General features: G+C 46.8%; 1 protein-coding gene across 1 annotated transcript in view; it reads right to left on the bottom strand.

Moving 5' to 3' along the window:
- Positions 1–25: 25 nt before the first annotated feature.
- LOC124016542 ((E3-independent) E2 ubiquitin-conjugating enzyme UBE2O-like) overlaps positions 26–12,400 on the bottom strand; it is a 50,915-nt gene continuing 38,540 nt past the window's right edge. The window contains 5 exon segments of the mRNA XM_046332129.1: positions 26–4,411; positions 8,987–9,141; positions 10,202–10,259; positions 11,679–11,882; positions 12,147–12,283. Coding sequence (XP_046188085.1) covers positions 3,830–4,411; positions 8,987–9,141; positions 10,202–10,259; positions 11,679–11,882; positions 12,147–12,283 — 1,136 coding nt within the window. The 3' untranslated portion in view covers positions 26–3,829.

Consider the following 12,400-nt stretch of genomic DNA (forward strand, 5'->3'; position numbering starts at 1 on the left):
TCAATCCACCACAAGCGACAACTTGTAACCATGGTACTGCTTGCAAAGTTTAATACATCACTTTAAAAACAGGTCTTGAAACTTAATGAAAGGAACTGTAAAAAATTATAAATCAAGAAGAAAAAACCTGCAAATGTATACTTATGTCCCAAGCGTTCTCATGACCACTTACAGAGCTCAAATTTGTTAAATATATGCATTTATAGTATAGTCATGACTTCTGTACAGAGGGATCAGGCTAAAAATCATAAGTTTATTAGTTTACCAATACAGGCCACTGTGGAAATGTTCACATCGTACAGTCAAGTCTTGTGTCCGTTCAAGGCTTAAAGCAACATGTTACATGCTTTGGCTGGAAATCTCTCGCAGTAATGAATACGTCTGAATATAAATATACACAGAAAATTGTACACAACTTCATGTGCTTGAAATCCTTCATGTTTTTTCTCGAGACCTGGCTTCACATTTTTTTTCTGTTTTTGCAATAGTGGAGAAACACGTGCATGAGCGAGAGAGAGAGATCTATGGTTGCAAACACAGGAGAAGGTTGGCGGGAACCAACCAAGGCTGCTACGCTACAAGGACTGCAGGCTAAAATGGGGAAGCAAAAGAAAAAGTCAAGGAGGAAGAGAAGCAATGGAAGCCTGATTGCCATGCATGGTACAGGATTTTAAATATCTGTTTTTTTAAGGTGGAAAAAAAAAAAAAAAAAAAATCCCATTCACCTATTCTTTTCTTCTTTGTCTCACGCTTTACACTCAATCATTTACAAATGGCACTTTGTACTGTTTCACACACTCATAAACACTAAGCATTTAGCGTCTTTGTTCAAGCAAAAAGACGAGCCAACGCCCTCGTTTTCAGTTCACCGGTAAGCACAAGGGGAATGGACCAACAGAATATGTGGCAAAAAACAAGAGCATAATATATTTCAGATGGATGTCATGGATGTAAACAACGACGGTTCAAATAACCAAGGAAGCACTATCAGAACTAGCCCAGTTCCAGATCTGTTTGTGCATTCTTGCCAACTCGGCAAAGACCGCACAAACAGATTTGGGACCAGGCTATATAAGAACCAGATGGCGTTAAATCGCTGCACTTTTTTCACAGTACTCCTTTTAACACTTTATCCTAAATCTGTTTGTGCTTTAAAATCAACTACTAGCCAAAGGAGTTGGTCAAAGAACATACAGGTCTGGGACCAGGCTTCTTTCATTCTTCGGCAAACACAATGAATGGAACCACTGACCCCTGGTGGCCATACAGAGAAAAGTTCCCTGTGTTAATAAATAGAACACTTGACCATTTTTCAAGCAAGTATAAACAAACCAGCAATAATTTAAAGAAACATAAAAGTAATATCACAAAGTACAAGCATGACTATGCCAGAGGACATGTTGTCAAAAGTGCATCATTCACCCTTTGAACTGGGGAAATGAAAGAACGGGATACCACTCCAATCTTGGGGACAAAAGTGACACTCCATCATGCTCAAGGCAAAGGGCAAGAACAAAACCAAATACAAGCTCCTCAAAACCTTCTGCATCCACACTCAAACTCTGTCTACAAACTCCAATCAATCTCCATCCCCAAACAAACCGCAGTTGAGAGTAACACTGGAATACAGAGGCTGAAGCTGTGTAACTTGACCATTCAACTTGTGGGCTGAAGTTGCCATTGTCAAAGCAGATCTGGGATCAGTGATTTTGTTTAATTTATTATTCGTTTTATACATTTTTCCTACCTCCGAATTGTTAAATTAAGCACAAGTCCAGGGAAAACCGACCCCAGGTCTGATGTTAGAGGGCCAACCTCTGAACACTGGAATGGGGTGAATGTAGTGGGTATCAGGCGGGGGTAACAAGCAGCTCTGTACATAGGGTCTGATAATATACTAAGAAGAACAATTCAAGTAAGGCAACATGTTGAGATGAGATAAGACTCATTTAGTGATGGAATGGATAGCGGTTTTTAAAACTCGTGTCAAGTTCACGGTTGTGGCTTCCGCTTCTAGTAGTAGCCCAATGAGTGAGCAGAAGAGAGGATTGTGGGATAGCTCTGGAGGACCATTGTGAACAACTCTAAAGGGTCAATGACAGCTGCAAGGAAGGAAAAACATCACTACCGTGAACATGGAGAAGGTTAAGACAACGTAATAATTCCACGGAGAAGCGTTAGAAAATAAAAACTTTCATCGGACCAGCGTCAGACAGAAAATGAACGGAAGTGAATGTCAGCAGTACAGAAAGTTAGCCATCAAGGTGGGAAATAAAACACAACCGTAGTGAATTTCAGCTAACTACTCCACAAACACACAGGATAATTGTTTCTGTCATTCTATTCATTAAAACTTTTTTTCAAATGATCTACAGTCACTTCACTTCCTGACCGCTGGCCACGTTTTCAATGCCAATCCTGTCGAATCAGCAACTGCGCTGGTCCAATGAATGTGTTTATTTTCAAACGTGGTTCTTAAACTGGGTATTTTCAACCTAGCCTTGATCCCTTGTAGAAGGGGGAAAAAAATATGTCAAGTTGAGTCTGAAGAGCGACATGGGTGACATAACTAAAACAAACAGTCTGTACAGTGTCAAGTCTTAGAATGGAAACTTTATACAGTCAAAGATATTAAAGAGCTCATTTGACCTCACCTAGAGGTAAGGTCATATAGTTCTGTGTCACTCCTCTATTCTAGAGCCAAGTCTCTCCTCAGGGTATATACCATAGGGCCTAATAGTGTATATAACATCCAGAAGTGGTGATTAGTATGTAAACTTGTCACTCAAGTGTTTCTGCAACGACATGTTTTGGTGTTATCGATTGGCGAGGAAACCAACACGGACATAGCAGAGGGAAGCGGTTGTAGGTGGGCAGTTAATAACATTCAGATTGGGGGTGTGTCTCTAAAGTCGAGAAAGAGCGAGAGGAGAAGGGCAAAAAGCAAACAACCAGCAACATCCACATTAAAAAGAAACTCAATACGTCAGCATGTCAAAAGGTGCCCAGACCTGCCGAGATTGTTGATTGGAGAGTGCAGGGTGGTAACAGGGCACAGGAGCAGTGCTAAGGGTTGCCCGCCAGGGTTAAAGGAGCCAGGCATACTGGGAAATGTAGTTCAGAGAAAACCCAGCTTAGAGAATCTGTCCAGGTTCATCCTGCAGATTCCAGAATGCCATGGCTACTGTAACAGTCTCCGTTTAGTTTAGATCCAATTGACACGGCGGAGTAACATTTTAATTTGTGCTAAGAAAAATAATTTGTGGCGGCAATTCACAAAGAATGTCTCTTCAGGTAATTCCACTTCCCCTTACAGTAACTATAGATTATGCAAGTCAATGGCACTTGTTCTTTCTTTTTTTTTTCTTTTTTAAATCAAACCGGCTCTGCATCTCTCCTCCTCTCCTTCCTCGTCCGTCAGGGCCTAGGAGGGTCCACGAGGGGCAGACGTGTGGCGCTGCCTTCCAGTCGAGGCTCTCGCTCCTTGTTTGTGTGTCCATGAGAGCTCAGAGGGTCCAATATGAGGGAGGGCGCTTATGGTCCGTGGCTTAGATCCCCATAAGACACTCCCACTCCTCTCCCTTCACATCTGGCCTCTGACTGGCCTCTGGACACTGACGGAAAAAGCGCATACACCCAGTTAACTTCTAGTGGTCTGAGGGAGGGGAGGAGGGGGCAAGAGTGTACTAGATAGATGGCTGAGGGGCAGGGGCACTGGGCAGCAGTTGGGCAAGGGGGGACAGAGCGTACGGGGGGCTATTTGAGAAATCATTGGGGGCACAGTGCAGCTTTTAGAGTGAGGGCTTTGAGGTGGTAGGCGTTGGGGGAGTCACTTGTCCTCTATGTGGTCGGGGATGGGGGTGGCGGCCAGGGCGGCCCGGTACTGCAGCAGCACACTGCGCACGCTCTTCACAAAGCCCTTGGAGAGAGGAAAGAGGGGGAAGCCAATGTCCGGGTAGCCGCTCCGCTCGGGGAGGAAGCTCCGGTAGCTCTTCCTGCGCTTCTTTGGTCGCACCGCCGGCTGGCTGCAGCCCGCAGAGTCCGAGGTGGCCCCCCTAACAGACCCGGAGACCACCACGCTCGCCCCGGCCACCTCACTGGCCAAGACTGCGCCGTCGCAGTCCAAGTTCTGGCTGAGCTCCTGCTGGGAGGCGGCGGTGGTGGAAAGGCTCAGGCCAGAGTCCTCCAGCTCTTCATCCCCGGTGCCCTGGGGTTTGTTGGGGGTGCTGTGGGCCAGAAGATCCAAGGGGAGTGTCTCGTCAAGAGGCCCCACTGAGGGAGGCCTGTCCCGGGATGGCCTTGGCGGAGGGCCCCTCTCAGCTAGCTCGTGGAGCTCCAGCCAGGCCTCCAGGCGGTGCACCAGGCGCCAGCCGCTAGAGGTGAAGTGCTGCCGGATCTCCTGCTGGAACACCTGTTTGGAAACAGACAAAAGATAAATCATTATGGCTCAACATCCCCATGATGTGAATCATAACCGATAAGAATAATTTATTAAACTTCTACAAGGCTCTTCAAAGAATCTCAAAGCGCTTCAAGAGCAAAAACAAACAAGCAATATATCATGACAGGTCAACCAATAGGGGCCAAGTCTTTAGTCTGAAGATGTAGAGGGTCGGTTTACGGCTTGAGTGGAGGGATGGTGATGGAGGGTCTTTTAGCCACTGGACCTCTTCCACTCTGTGTTGCACACACTAGGTTGATACCTCAGCAGCACTGGGCGCCAAAAACTCACCACACTGAGTTCAGAATAGTATCCAGTCATCCTCACGACCAACCCTCTCATCTGCCTCAGCACAGCTGAATGCCTCCATCTCCCATTCCTATTGAGAGTCAGGCAACTCCTCAAATTATGTTCAAAAGATCATGAACTGAACAGGACAGAACAGAACAGGGCTCCGGGCAGCCGAGCGGAAATGGAGGAAAACTCGCCTCCCTGCGGACCTGGCATCCTTTCGCTCCCTCCTCTCTACATTTTCCTCCTCTGTCTCTGCTGCTAAAACCACTTTCTACCACTCTAAATTTCAAGCATCTGCCTCTAACCCTAGGAAGCTCTTTGCCACCTTCTCCTCCCTCCTGAATCCTCCTCCCCCTCCCCCCTCCTTCCTCTCTGCAGATGACTTCGTCAACCATTTTGAAAAGAAGGTCGACGACATCCGATCCTCGTTTGCTAAGTCAAACGACACTGCTGGTTCTGCTCACACTGCCCTACCCTGTGCTCTGACCTCTTTCTCCCCTCTCTCTCCAGATGAAATCTCGTGTCTTGTGACGGCCGGCCGCCCAACAACCTGCCCGCTCGACCCTATCCCCTCCTCTCTTCTCCAGACCATTTCCGGAGACCTTCTCCCTTACCTCACCTCGCTCATCAACTTATCCCTGACCGCTGGCTACGTCCCTTCCATCTTCAAGAGAGCGAGAGTTGCACCCCTTCTGAAAAAACCTACACTCGATCCCTCCGATGTTAACAACTACAGACCAGTATCCCTTCTTTCTTTTCTCTCCAAAACTCTTGAACGTGCCGTCCTTGGTCAGCTCTCCCGCTATCTCTCTCAGAATGACCTTCTTGATCCAAATCAGTCAGGTTTCAAGACTAGTCATTCAACTGAGACTGCTCTTCTCTGTATCACGGAGGCGCTCCGCACCGCTAAAGCTAACTCTCTCTCCTCTGCGCTCATCCTTCTAGACCTATCGGCTGCCTTCGATACTGTGAACCATCAGATCCTCCTCTCCACTCTCTCCGAGTTGGGCATCTCTGGCGCGGCCCACGCTTGGATTGCGTCCTACCTGACAGGTCGCTCCTACCAGGTGGCGTGGCGAGAATCTGTCTCCTCACCACGCGCTCTCACCACTGGTGTCCCCCAGGGCTCTGTTCTTGGCCCTCTCCTATTCTCGCTATACACCAAGTCACTTGGCTCTGTCATAACCTCACATGGTCTCTCCTATCATTGCTATGCAGACGACACACAATTAATCTTCTCCTTTCCCCCTTCTGATGACCAGGTGGCGAATCGCATCTCTGCATGTCTGGCAGACATATCAGTGTGGATGACTGATCACCACCTCAAGCTGAACTTCGGCAAGACGGAGCTGCTCTTCCTCCCGGGGAAGGACTGCCCGTTCCATGATCTCGCCATCACGGTTGACAACTCCATTGTGTCCTCCTCCCAGAGCGCTAAGAACCTTGGCGTGATCCTGGACAACACCCTGTCGTTCTCAACTAACATCAAGGCGGTGGCCCGTTCCTGTAGGTTCATGCTCTACAACATCCGCAGATTACGACCCTGCCTCACACAGGAAGCGGCGCAGGTCCTAATCCAGGCACTTGTCATCTCCCGTCTGGATTACTGCAACTCGCTGTTGGCTGGGCTCCCTGCCTGTGCCATTAAACCCCTACAACTCATCCAGAACGCCGCAGCCCGTCTAGTGTTCAACCTTCCCAAGTTCTCTCACGTCACCCCGCTCCTCCGCTCTCTCCACTGGCTTCCAGTTGAAGCTCGCATCCGCTACAAGACCATGGTGCTTGCCTACGGAGCTGTGAGGGGAACGGCACCTCAGTACCTCCAGGCTCTGATCAGGCCCTACACCCAAATAAGGGCACTGCGTTCATCCACCTCTGGCCTGCTCGCCTCCCTACCACTGAGGAAGTACAGTTCCCGCTCAGCCCAGTCAAAACTGTTCGCTGCTCTGGCTCCCCAATGGTGGAACAAACTCCCTCACGACGCCAGGACAGCGGAGTCAATCACCACCTTCCGGAGACACCTGAAACCCCACCTCTTTAAGGAATACTTAGGATAGGATAAAGTAATCCTTCTCACCCCCCCTTAAAATATTTAGATGCACTATTGTAAAGTGGCTGTTCCACTGGATGTCATAAGGTGAATGCACCAATTTGTAAGTCGCTCTGGATAAGAGCGTCTGCTAAATGACTTAAATGTAAATGTTAAATGTAACTGGCAGCCGGGTGAAACAAAAAAGAGCTGGTAACTTACTGAGTCCGGACGCATTTTTCCCAATAAAAAAAACACGGCAGCTAGCTAGCCAAAAAGAGTTAACCTGTAAATTCGTGGCTCAAAAACACAAGATATGCAATAAAAATAAAAAGACTAACATAAATATGTACAATATTTACAGACTTCTACCGCAGCACCATGACAACCACCCAACTACACTGCTCAAAAAAAATAAAGGGAACACTAAAATAAGACATCCTAGATCTGAATGAATGAAATATTCTTATTAAATACTTTTTTTCTTTACATAGTTGAATGTGCTGACAACAAAATCACACAAAAATGATCAATGGAAATCAAATTTATCAACCCATGGAGGTCTGGATTTGGAGTCACAGTCAAAATTAAAGTGGAAAACCACACTACAGGCTGATCCAACTTTGATGTAATGTCCGTAAAACAAGTCAAAATGAGGCTCAGTAGTGTGTGTTGCCTCCACGTGCCTGTATGACCTCACTACAACGCCTGGGCATGCTCCTGACGAGGTGGCGGATGGTCTCCTGAGGGATCTCCGCCCAGACCTGGACTAAAGCATCTGCCAACTCTTGGACAGTCTGTGGTGCAATGTGGCTTTGGTGGATGGAGCGAGACATGATGTCCCAGATGTGCTCAATTGGATTCAGGTCTGGGGAACGGGCGGGCCAGTCCATAGCATCAATGCCTTCCTCTTGCAGGGACTGCTGACACACTCCAGCCACATGAGGTCTAGCATTGTCTTGCATTAGGAGGAACCCAGGGCCAACCGCACCAGCATATGGTCTCAAGGGGTCTGAGGATCTCATCTCGGTACCTAATGGCAGTCAGGCTACCTCTGGCGAGCACATGGAGGGCTGTGCGGCCCCCAAAGAAATGCCACCCCACACCATGACTGACTGACCATGACCAAACTGGTCATGCTGAAGGATGTTGCAGGCAGCAGAACGTTCTCCACGGCATCTACAGACTGTCACATGTGCTCAGTGTGAACCTGCTTTCATCTAAAGAGCACAGGGCGCCAGTGGCGAATTTGCCAATCTTGGTGTTCTCTGGCAAATGCCAAATGTCCTGCACGGTGTTTGGCTGTAAGCACAACCCCCACCTGTGGACGTCGGGCCCTCATACCACCCTCATGGAGTCTGTTTCTGACCGTTTGAGCAGACACAGGCACATTTGTGGCCTGCTGGAGATCATTTTGCAGGGCTCTGGCAGTGCTCCTCCTCGCACAAAGGCGAAGGTAGCGGTCCTGCTGCTGGGTTGCCCTCCTACGGCCTCCTCCACATCTCCTGATGTACTGGCCTGTCTCCTGGTAGCGCCTCTTTGCTCTGGACACTATGCTGACAGACACAGCAAACCTTCTTGCCACAGCTCTCATTGATGTACCATCCTCGATGAGCTGCACTACCTGAGCCACTTGTGTGGGTTGTAGACTCATGAGTCTCATGCTACCACTAGAGTGAAAGCACCGCCAGCATTCAAAAGTGACCAAAACATCAGCAAGGAAGCATAGGAACTGAGAAGTGGTCTGTGGTCACCACCTGCAGAACCACTCCTTTATTGGGGGTGTCTTGCTAATTGCCTATTGTCTATTCCATTTGCACAACAACATGTGAAATTTATTGTCAATCAGTGTTGCTTCCTAAGTAGACAGTTTGATTTCACAGAAGTGTGATTGACTTGGAGTTACATTGTGTTGTTTAAGTGTTCCCTTTATTTTTTTGAGCAGTGTATATAACTATCCATCACCACCTGCCATTTGTCCCAAACTCATCCAGTAATAAGAAACGTTTTCTTAAATCTCCCGAAAATTGAAATGAGTCTTTGGAAATTTGACTTACAGGTTCAATTTGTACAGCAACTATCAGCACACAAAAACCGTCCATATTTTTGGGGGGAGAACTTTTACTGCATTTTGTATTCACACAAATACAACCAAATCATATACGAAAATCTACACAGAAACAGATTGACTCTAGGTAAATCAGATCAGACTGTATCCCGACCTCTATGGGTGTCTGCAGCAGCTGGGTCATGGACTGCACCGTCTTGATGAGAGTCATCTCGTTGTAACAGCGACTGTTCTCATAGCCCTCCTGCAGGCCCCGGTCGCTGTCGAAACCTGCCTCATTGTAGTAGGGCTCGTTGACCAGGATCAGGCCTGGGAGAGACACACACACACACACACTTTAGATTCTTCTAGACACACAAGGAAGTATTAAAAAAAGGCCCAGTGCAGTCAAACGGGATTGTCCTGCATTTTATATACAGCGACTATACAAATGTCCATAACAAGACGGACCAGGTGAAAGCTATGATCGCTTAATGACGTCACTTTGTTAAATCCTCTTCCAAAACAGTGTAGACGAAGGGGAGGAGACGGGTTAAAGGAGGAATTCTAAGCCTTGACACATGGATTGTGGATGTGTTCCGTTCAGAGGGTGAATGGGCAAGACAAACGATTGAAGTGCCTTTGAACAGGGTATGGTAGTAGGTGCCAGGCGTACCAGTAAATTAGGTAATTAGACCATTAAGAGAATTCCAAACCTCCGCCAACAACAGCTATTTTTCAGTTTTCCCCTCCCAGACCAATTCCAGACAGTCCGAGCGAAAATCTTGCTCAAGAAATTGCTATTTGCTAAGAAGCTATTTGTTTCCCTTTTGACCATTTTCATTTAAAACAAACACAGTAAGGTACTTAATTGTTAACCAGAAATGATTTGATATTGAGATAAAAACAACCAAGGACCCAAATACCTTAGAAATCAAAGACATCCACACATTAACTCTTCATTCTAGTGTACTTAAAGACTCAAACTTTGGTTAACCACAAACACCTTTGACAACTCAAATGCATTTAGCCTTTCGTGGATTAACCTGAATAAGCCTATCAGCATAGTTTGAGATAGCTACAAATCCTATAATTGTCTCCTAAATCCTGAGGTGAATATTACTGATAGGGAGGTGAGGCAATTTAACCACAACGGTCTTGTCAGAGGGTGATGGTGTGTGACACTCACTGTAGCCGAAGCAGACATGAGCTAATGAACGGCATGAATAAAACATACACTTCTGCTGCAGGGAAGACAACGGGGGGGGGGGGGGGGGGGGCCTAAAGTACCCAAACCTGACTGGTAACGAGAAATTCTGGATGAGGTGGGGGGGTGAATCAATAGTGCGTGAGACAAAGAATAGGTCTAGTGAGGTCAGTTTAGACTTGCCTTGGATGGAGATAAGCACTTGCAGCAGGCTAGACTTGCTGGTCCACCTCTCTGTACCCTGAGGATTGATAAACAGGAAAGACAGTGTGAGGCACATTTTATACAAGCAGCTCATGTTCAAAATAATATTTTTTTTAAAGACAAAAGGGAAGGTAATGGGTGGTCTAAGAACAGTCAGAGGGAAGATAATGGGTGGTCTAAGAACAGTCAAAGGGAAGATAATGGGTGGTCTAATAACAGTCAATGGGAAGGTAATGGGTGGTCTAATAACAGTCAAAGGGGAGGTAATGGGTGGTCTAATAACAGTCAGAGGGAAGGTAATGGGTGGTCTAATAACAGTCAAAGGGAAGGTAATGGGTAATCAAAGGGAAGGTAATGGTGGTCTAAGAACAGTCAAAGGGAAGATAATGGGTGGTCTAATAACAGTCAGAGGGAAGGTAATGGGTGGTCTAATAACAGTCAAAGGGAAGGTAATGGGTGGTCTAATAACAGTCAAAGGGAAGGTAATGGGTGGTCTAAGAACAGTCAAAGGGAAGGTAATGGGTGGTCTAATAACAGTCAATGGGAAGGTAATGGGTGGTCTAATAACAGTCAAAGGGGAGGTAATGGGTGGTCTAATAACAGTCAGAGGGAAGGTAATGGGTGGTCTAATAACAGTCAAAGGGAAGGTAATGGGTGGTCTAATAACAGTCAAAGGGAAGGTAATGGGTGGTCTAAGAACAGTCAAAGGGAAGATAATGGGTGGTCTAATAACAGTCAGAGGGAAGGTAATGGGTGGTCTAATAACAGTCAAAGGGAAGGTAATGGGTGGTCTAATAACAGTCAAAGGGAAGGTAATGGGTGGTCTAAGAACAGTCAAAGGGAAGGTAATGGGTGGTCTAATAACAGTCAAAGGGAAGGTAATGGGTGGTCTAAGAACAGTCAAAGGGAAGGTAATGGGTGGTCTAATAACAGTCAGAGGGAAGGTAATGGGTGGTCTAATAACAGTCCTTGGGGAGGTAATGGGTGGTCTAATAACAGTCAGAGGGAAGGTAATGGGTGGTCTAAGAACAGTCAAAGGGAAGGTAATGGGTGGTCTAAGAACAGTCAAAGGGAAGGTAATGGGTGGTCTAATAACAGTCAAGGGGAAGGTAATGGGTGGTCTAAGAACAGTCAAGGGGAAGGTAATGGGTGGTCTAAGAACAGTCAAGGGGAAGGTATGGGTGGTCTATTAACAGTCAAGGAGAAGGTAATGGGTGGTCTAAGTATTTGACCTTGATAGTTTATGCGTGTGTATTGGTATTGATATGTGGGCTGTGTGCCTTTTTATTGTTGTAGTTCTATCCTTGATGTTCTGTATTATGTCATGTTTCATGTTTTGTGTGGGCCCCGGGAAGAGTAGCTGCTCCTTTTGCAACCGCTAATGGGGATCCTAATAAAAAAGCAAAAATACCAATCATCACACTTTTTTCGTGAGGTATTAAAGGTCTACTTCTACCTTGCCGATCCAGGTGCCCAGCAGGCTGACGCAGACCTTGCCGTTGTCATAGAGGTTGGGGTTGAGGCGCCCGCTGCACTGTGACAGGTAGCGGAAGAGGGGCGGCACCGACGGGTAAATGTTTGGCAGCTGGATGTCGAAGAGGAACAGGCCGTCCTCGTAAGGGGTGCGCGTGGGCCCCTTGATCAGAGCTGAGAACAGGTCCTGTGAAGAGAGAGGGACGGGGTGAAGAGAGACGAGAATAGCACACGTTCACTATCATCCTCAGAGTTATCATCACTTATCTTCAGAAATAACAGCATGAAGAGATTTTAAGTCGAGGGTTTAATGAGTGCAGAGAAACTGGCAGCTCAAAACCAGTCACTTTAGCCACTGAAGAGTGGTCTGATGCAATTTAATACTTGACTGTAATCGACTACATTCGAATCACTTCCAAACGTCTCTCTTCTTAGGTGTCGGTGAACATACCATGCGGTCCTCAAAGGTTTTGACCATGATGCCGTCGGGCAGCGAGGTGGCCAGCAGAGCCATCTCCTTCCTCACGGTGCTGAAAAACTTCTTGGCCTCGGCCGGCTGGAACTCCATCTTCTTAAAGGTGTGGGTGTCTGGCAGGAGTCAGATAAATGTTGTGGTATTTAGTGAGTATTTGAAAATCCATTTTAAGTAATGGACCAATGCATTTAAAATGTTCAAAGAGGGTATTTTTGGGGGTATTGAATTCT

This window comes from Oncorhynchus gorbuscha, linkage group LG26, assembly GCF_021184085.1.
Source record: "Oncorhynchus gorbuscha isolate QuinsamMale2020 ecotype Even-year linkage group LG26, OgorEven_v1.0, whole genome shotgun sequence".
Classification (NCBI taxonomy): Eukaryota; Metazoa; Chordata; class Actinopteri; order Salmoniformes; family Salmonidae; genus Oncorhynchus; species Oncorhynchus gorbuscha.